The following is an 8,090-nucleotide window of genomic DNA, read 5'->3' on the forward strand; positions in this document are numbered from 1 at the left end:
AAGAACCTACAAGGCCAGCATTCCATGATCTTATTCAAGTCTCAGCTGCCACAGTGGCTCCAAAGATCAGTAGGGGGCATGGGCGGGGGTGGGGAACCAGAGGGGCCTCGGCAGGGTCAGTGGGTCAGGCGGCTGGGGTGCTTGTGGGGGCACGGGAGGGACGACAAAGGAGACTTCTACATTACACGCGCTGTTTTCTTCCTTTTATTTAAAAGAAAATAGATTTAAAGCAAGTATGACGAAAGGTGAGCAATTGTCAGCACTGGCTTCTGGGCACAGGGGTGTTTATCACAGAGAGCTTTGTACTTTTTCTATATTTCAAAAATTTATTTTAAAAATACAGATTTGGAGGTGGGCAGGACAGTTATAGCTCATGATTAGGAACGGAGAGGCCGTTTTGGGGGGCCGAGGGGCCTGTTCTTTGGACATTTTTTCCAGTGCATGTGGGCAGAGGGGCTGGCCAGGATCTGGGCCCATTCCTGGAGCTGTCAGAGCCCCTCCCTGCTCCCGGGTTTCAGTTTCCTGCCTTCCTGGGGAGTGGGGAAAGGCTGAGAGGCCCCGTGCTGGGGGTGAAGTTAATTCATTAGTGACGCCTTGTCAAGGACTGGGCGCCCGCGGTGACAGCGTGATTCACCGACACGATTGCCCCGCTGCCAGCCTGCATGGGCCCGGAACGGCAGTACACGTTACCTTTACTCACTGAGCAGGGCCTGGTGGGAGGCGAAGGTACAGCATCTACCCGGAGCAAGAAATAGACTCGGAGAAAGAAGAGAGCTGGTACCCTGTACCCTTGAACCCAGGAAGCGCCGTCAAGCCTGGTGCTGGCGTTGCAGGGGCTCATGCAGCTCCTGCCCGCGCTGGCAGAGCCCAAGAGGGCTGCCTGGTGCTGGAGCGCCAGCTCCGAGCACGTGGTGAGGGGGGCTGGCTGGGCTTCCTCCTCCACAGCAAATGTTCCCTTGGGGAAACTGCTGGGGGGAAGGTGGGCAGGAGGGTGGGGGGGAGGTGCTCGTCCTTATCCCGGCTGCCTGGCTGGGTTTTTCTCAGCTTTCTGGTGTCTGAGGTGACACCTTTTCCCAGTTCTCCCGAATGAGTAGAGGGGAGAAGGTTGGACTGGGGCTTAGGTGGGGTCTGGAAGGAGCTTGAAGTCCCTCTGGCTGGGTCTCAGGATTCTCCTACATCCCAGATCTGGTGTCTGGGCCCCACTTATTCTCTGCCCCGGGGCTTCTACCTCAGCTTGCACCTCATCAGTCTTCGTTCCAGGACAGGGGTCCAAGGCTAGCTCCTGGCTCGGAGCAGTACCCGTCTCTGTGTTCACCCCATGACACCCCTCGCCTGATCACAACTACTGCGGCTCTGCTCTTTCGTTTATTTATGCAACACATAGATAGCGAGTATCTGAGAAAAAGCTGCCAGGAGCATAAAAAGGTACACACTGCGTAATTCCATTTATATGAAATTCAAGAGCAGGCAAAACTGATCCGTGATGGTAGAGGTCAAGGTTAGGGTTGCCTCTGGGACTGACTGGAAGAGGCAGGTGTGAGGGAACTCTGAGTGACGGAAATATTACACGGGTGTTTACATCAGTCAAAACTCACCAGACTGAAAAAACAAAAACAAAACAAACACACAAAAACTCACCAGACTGTATACTTATGATCTATGCATTTCACTCGATGTAAAGTTTGCCTCCATCTTTTAAAATGTTGATAATTTTCATGGAACGACTACTCTGGGCCAGACCCTGTGCCAGCAGGGAAGGAGACACGCTTACCCGCCCCAGGCAGCTTACATTTCAGGGGTTGTAGTTTTCATCCTCTCCTTGCACTGGCCCCTGCTGTCTGCCCTTGGGCTGGCCTCCTTCCCAGATTGTAGTGGAGATGGGAGTGGGGGTGGGTCAGAGGGCAAGATGCTGTCTAGAGGTCTGTCCCTGCAGTCAGTTACATGGTCACACCCACCAAGGTGGGAAGGCAGGATGGAGGAGGCCTGGAGCCTGCAGACTTGACTTCCTGGCTGTACACTCTACTCACTGTGTGATCTTCAGCAAGTTGCCTGCCTAATCCCTCTGGGGCCACTTGCCTCATCTTTCTTATGGGATTAATAATGCCTTTGTCATAAGAGTTAGACTGAGGCTCTGCTGTGAGAATATTCGTGGACAGAGGTGGAGTCATTGTTTCCATTTATTGCAGTGGTACTTGGTTAGGAGCAAAAGTTGGAGAGTCAGACTGCCTGGTTTCATATCCCAGCCACCAGCCAGCAGGGTGACCTTGGGCAAGTCACCCACCTCACATCAAACCTCTCAGAGCCTCAGTTTCTCCATCTTTAAAATTGGGGCAACGAGGGTACCTACCTCATAGACTGTGGCAAGGACTCAGCGCAATGCTTTTAGCGTAGTGCTGGGCACATGGCAGGCTGGCAATAAACCAGAGGGAGTGTTTCTGCTGGCAGCTCTGGCAGGAGGGATCGGAGCAGGAGGGGAGAAGTCATGGGCAAAAAGCTGTTGGTGGGAGCGTGTGCAAGAGGAACAGTTCCAGAACGAGCGTGGTCATCACTGGTGGTGCTCAAAGGCGCTCGAGTGCGCCAGTCCTCCGTCCACCGCAGCCACACACCGAACTTGAGCATAGCTGGAGGGACTCGGCAGGAGAGGGGGGTGTGAGTGCACGAACCAGGAACCTGCTGTGCACTGCGGGTGCACTGGGCGGGGAGGGGGGGCGGAGCCAAGCTTGGGTCCCCGCAGATCCTCAGCTGTGACCCAGTCTGAAAAAGCCCAGAAAGGAACAATGGTCTGAGTTACTATCTTAAAGTGACCCCAGCGGGAAGACTGGGCGCACGCCGCTGTACATGAACGGCCGGCAATGACCGCGCCCCTCAGTCCCTCCTCGAGAGCCACTTGTCCAGAGTCCTGGGTCGCGCGCCGGCGTTTCCTCGGTCCTTGGTTCCTTCTTCTTGGACTTGCAGCTCTGGACGCACACAACCGCACACCAAACGGCTCGCTGTGGCTGGAAGCGTAGACAGCGTCTGTCGTCGGGTCTGTGCTGGCACGGTGCCAGGCTTGCGGACAGCGGATCTTGGGTTCCCTCGGCGGGCGCTGGCTCCGGGGCTGGTCGGGGGGGAACGCGGGGCGCGAGCCCCGGCGCCGGGACCCCGCTCTGGTGGCACCTTGGCCCCGCCCCTCCCTCCCTCCGCCTGATTGGCAGCCGCACGCGCGTCGGGGGTTGCCAGGGCAACGGGTCTCAGAGTTGCGAGTCAGTGCTAACCTGAGCCAGTCGGCCTCCGGCGGAGGGAGCAGGGGAGGCCGGGGGGCGGACGGCGGAGCGCGGCCCGTGGCGCGCGGCGGCTGGGCCCCAGGAGGGCGCCTCCTCCCGGCCAGGCACGGCCCCCCTCCCGGCGTAGGGGCAGGCCGGGGCGGGGGGCCCCGGAGCCGGCGCGGCCTTGGCCCCGTCGAGGAGACCGGGGGTTCGCGAGGGCGGGGCGATGCCGGGCGGCGGCGGCGGCCCCGGCCGGGGCCCGTGACCATGGGCATAGCCGAGTCCATGCCGGACGAGCTGCCATCGGACGCGGAGGAGCAACTGCGCAATGGCGAGGAGCAGTTGGAGCTGAGCGGGAGGCGGCTGCGGCGGCTGCCCAGCGCCGTGTGCGCTCTGAGCCGCCTGCAGAAGCTGTACGTGAGCGGCACGGGGCTGCGCGAGCTGCCCGAGGAGATCGAGGAGCTGCGCGAGCTGCGCATCCTGGCTCTCGACTTCAACAAACTCGAGCGCCTGCCCGACGGTCTGTGTCGCCTGCCGCGCCTCACGCGCCTCTACCTGGGCAGCAACCGGCTGCCGGCACTGCCCAACGACTTCGCGCAGCTGCAGAGCCTGCGCTGCCTCTGGATCGAGGGCAACTTCCTGCGGCGTTTCCCGCGGCCGCTTCTGCGCTTGGTGGCGCTGCAGTCGCTGCAGATGGGCGACAACCGGTTGCGTGCGCTGCCCGCGGAGCTGCCGCGCATGACGGGCCTGCGCGGCCTCTGGCTCTACGGCAACCGTTTCGAGGAGTTCCCGCCCGCATTGCTGCGCATGGGCCGCCTGCACATCCTCGACCTAGACCGCAACCGCCTGGGCGGCTTCCCCGACCTGCACCCGCTACGCGCCCTGCGCGTCTTCTCCTACGACCACAACCCGGTCACTGGGCCCCCCCGCGTCGCCGACACGGTCTTCCTTGTGGGCGAGGGCGCCGTCGAGCGCATGGCCGAGCGCGACGAACCCACGCCCCGGCCGCCGCCCAGGCGCCCAGCGCGGGTCTTTGAGGATGAGGAGGAAGAAGACCTGCTCATAGGGGGCGGGAGCTCCCGGGCTCTGGGACCCCCCGTGGACAGCCTCTGCGCCCTGGAAGCAGCTCCAGGACTGGGCACCTGAGCCTGTGCTCTAGGTGTTTGGGCCTCGGCCACTCTGGGAGGAGGGCCTCTGGGAAGGTTTGTGGGAACGGTGGGTCCCTACTTGAGGCAGGGAAGGGGTCTCTTTGGGCAAGCTGCCGGGGACAGGCAGGCCTGGGGGTCATCTTCAGACATTCCAGGGTAGTGAAAAGACTGCCTACTGGCTGGTCTCCGGGCGGTCTTCAGGCCAAGAAGTCCCGGTTCCGTCCAGTTCTTATAGCTCCTTCTGGTCCCTGATAGAGTCACTGACAACACAGTGGTAAAGGCACCAGCTTCTTCCTGGAACCAGGGTCACACTGACCATGGAATCATCCCCTTGGCAGAGTCTGGAGGCTCAGGGCACCCAGCAACCTCCCTCCTCCTGGAGTCTGGGTCTTCTAGGTCCACCCTTTCTGGCGCAGGAGCCGCTACCTCTGGTGTGGACCACAAGCCTGCTTGAGGAAGAACTGCCCCCAGAAGAAGGCCTGGCCCAGGGGCAGGGGCTTGGAGTTGGGGCTGGTGCCCAGGACAGACAGGTGTGGGAAACCGGGATTGGGGCCCTAAGCATAGCTGCCCTTGTTCCTCCACCGGGGATCATGGTACATACCTCCCTCCCCAGGTCCCCTAAATTTTGTGGGGGGAAGGGGGGACTCAGAAGGCAAGGTCTCTGCCCTTGCCTTTTACTCTGTTCTGTTCTTCCAGCCTGTGCCTGGAATCTTGCTGGGAAAGAGAACATTCCCTCCCTTCCCCACAGCCTGAGCCTTCCAGCTGTCAAGTTTGAAAAGAAGCCACTGTGCCTCTAGGGCCTCCTGCACTGCCTCAGTTTATCCATCTGCACACAAGGAGCTGCGTTTATTTAGAGCTGATGCTGCAGCTCAGCACTGCATGCGACCTGGTGCTTTTCCGCCTTCCCTTTATGCAAATCTTAGAGGTGGGGGGCGTGCAGGGGAGCCACAGTTATCCTGAAATCACTGCCAGCCCAGATTCCCTTCCTCTCTCTGGTCTGTTTCCCTGTGCCTCTTCCCCCGTTGCACTCCCCCAAGGACTCTAGGTCCGGGCAAAGGCCCTGTGATAAGTCCCCCTGGGCCCTCCGGAGGCACACAGGGCTGTGCCTTTCTGCATCGTCAAGGACGGCACCCTTAGCCACAGCCGCTCGCCAGCCAAGCAGGGCTGCTGAGGCTGAGTTTCTCCGCAGGGAAAGAGGAGGGAAGTGTCTTACGGGCCAGGAACCAGCTCTGCTGCCTGCTTGCTCTTCACAGGCTCTCTACTCTGGGCGGCTGCTCCAGTGTAGCCACTGCCTGTAACTCTCCATTCCCTTAAATGGGCACCATCGGGGTGGCTGGCATGGTGTGGGGCATGGGACGAGCACTGTGTGCCTCCACTCCGTCACCAGGACAGCCTCCGGGGGTGAGGAGTGAGGCCTCGCTCTGCAATTCCCAGGGCCAGATCTTTCCCATCCAAGCAATAATGGGAGGAGGGCCCAGGGCCAGGGCCGCTCAGGGACACTGTCGGGGGCAGGGCCCCCTCCATGGTAGCGTTTTCTTTAGGAAGAAAAAAAAAAATTGGCTGTAAACATAAATTATATTTCTCGGAGAAAGAATGTGCGTTTCCCACATGCCTGTTTATTTATAAGCCCTGGGAGCACTGGGTCCCGTTGCTGAGGGGACCGTGGGCTCCCTCTGGCACTGCCCTCTGTCCATGTGCTCCAGCTCTGTGTCACAGTGGCCCTGGCCAACTGTTGTATCCTGTCTGGGGAACAAGAGCTTGTCTTCAGTCACAAATGGCTTTGGCTGCGCTCTCATCTGGCTGTATCTTACTCTCTGCCACCTGGCCACCGCCCCTCACCCCCAGTCCCCCTTCCTTGGTCTTCTCCAGCTTAATCCTCAAATTCCTGACTCTTAATATGTTTCTGAATCTCAAGCTTGGCTGACCTTTCTCTATTCTTTCACTGGCACTGACCCCCATCCTCCCTGTCTGAGTCTATTCTTCCCTCTTTCCATCTCCCTGGCTCCATTTTCCTCTCTCTGTCTCTCCCTCTTAGTCTTTTTTTTTTTTTTAACTCAGTCATTACTTTCTCCCCTCACTGTTCAGAAAAAAAAGAAAGTATAAATATTTAAAGAAAGAGAGAAACTTGTAATACCTCAAGCCTAGAGGCCCATCTCCCTTGAGAAGATGCTGCCAGGCCACCATCACCATGGCAACAGGGATGATGTCATTCAAGGCCCAAAGGTCAGGCCTGGCCCAGCAGCTCTGCTGGCCACTGGGCTGGACCTGGGGGTTAGGAGGAGGCTGGGGATAGATCTGAAGGAGGCAGCTTGGGAGAGCGAAGGCCTCCAATGGACAGAAAGTGCTCTTAGGGTGGGAAAGATTGGACGCTGCCTCCTTCTCAAGGAGGAAGAGGAGTGCGGGGGTTGGCTGCAGACCTTGTCCCTCCCAGGGCTCCTCAGGTGCCCATGCTCCCCCTGTTGAGGTTCCATCAGGGCCAGTGGTCCCTCCTGGGGTCTTGGAACTTGCAGGAAGGAACTTGAGTTCTCAGTCACTCAGGTGGGGTAGGAGTGTCAGCCATCCAGACTGTCCTCTTGCCCCGTGATTCCTATGATGGCATATTCCCCTGGGCCTAGAATCAGAAGGCATGGATTTCAGTCCTGGGACTTCCCTGGTGGTACAGTGGTTAGGAATCTTCCTGCCAGTGCAGGGGACATGGGTTCGATTCCTGGTCTGGGAAGATCCCACATGCCGCAGAGTAACTAAGCCCGTGCGCCACAAGAGCCACAACTACTGAGCCTGCGTGCCACAACTACTGAAGCCCGCGCACCTAGATCCCGTGCTGCGCAATAAGAGAAACCACCGCAATGAGAAGCCCTTGCTTTCCACAACTAGAGAAAGTCTGTGCGCAGAAACGAAGACCCAACACAGCCAAAAATAAATAAATAAAAATTAATTAAAAAAAAAAGAAGAAAGCATGGATTTCAGTCCTAGTTCTACTATTGACCGAGAGATCTTAAGCAAGTCATGCCCCTCCCTGCCCCCCAGGCCTCAGTTTATCCATCTGCACACAAGGAGCTGCATTTATTTAGAGCTGATGCTGCAGCTCAGCACTGCATGCGACCTGGTGCTTTTCCGCCTTCCCTTTATGCAAATCTTAGAGGTGGGGGGGGGTACAGGGGAGCCACAGTTATCCTGAAATCACTGCCAGCCCAGATTCCCTTCCTCTCTCTGGTCTGTTTCCCTGTGCCTCTTCCCCCGTTGCACTCCCCCGAGGACTCTAGGTCCGGGCAAAGGCCCTGTGATAAGTCCCCCTGGGCCCTCCGGAGGCACACAAGGCTGTGCCTTTCTGCATCGTCAAGGACGGCACCCTTAGCCACAGCCGCTCGCCAACCAAGCAGGGCTGCTGAGGCTGAGTTTCTCCGCAGGGAAAGAGGAGGGAAGTGTCTTACGGGCCAGGAACCAGCTCTGCTGCCTGCTTGCTCTTCACATCAGGAGCCGCTTTCTCTCGGGAAGTTAGAGGGTTGGGTTAAAGTGGGCGCTGATGCCTGGTTCGAGAGCGCTCTTGAGGGTCTCTGTCTCTATGTAGAAATGGGGGAGACTAGGATAGGAAAGGAGCTGTTGCCAGGGAAGCTGGGCGTCACAGCTCTCCTTGGTGATGAAGAGAGCAGGGCCTGTTGGGGAGTTCTCACTTGGCCTGGGGGCAGCAGGGAGAAAG

General features: G+C 58.6%; 1 protein-coding gene across 1 annotated transcript; it reads left to right on the top strand.

The window, feature by feature from the left end:
* Positions 1-3,358: 3,358 nt before the first annotated feature.
* Positions 3,359-5,198, top strand: LRRC10B (leucine rich repeat containing 10B). The gene has a single exon (XM_027090567.1). It carries the CDS (start codon positions 3,513-3,515, stop codon positions 4,389-4,391), a length of 879 nt encoding a protein of 292 aa, XP_026946368.1. The 5' UTR covers positions 3,359-3,512; the 3' UTR covers positions 4,392-5,198.
* The last annotated feature ends 2,892 nt before the right edge of the window (positions 5,199-8,090 follow it).

This window comes from Aethalodelphis obliquidens, unplaced genomic scaffold, assembly GCF_003676395.1.
Source record: "Aethalodelphis obliquidens isolate GAN/ISIS:26980383/991018 unplaced genomic scaffold, ASM367639v1 scaffold69, whole genome shotgun sequence".
NCBI lineage: Eukaryota > Metazoa > Chordata > Mammalia > Artiodactyla > Delphinidae > Aethalodelphis > Aethalodelphis obliquidens.

Excerpts from the sequence above, each read along its gene's own strand:
- LRRC10B (XM_027090567.1), top strand. The coding sequence starts at position 3,513 with ATGGGCATAGCCGAGTCCATGCCGGACGAGCTGCCATCGGACGCGGAG.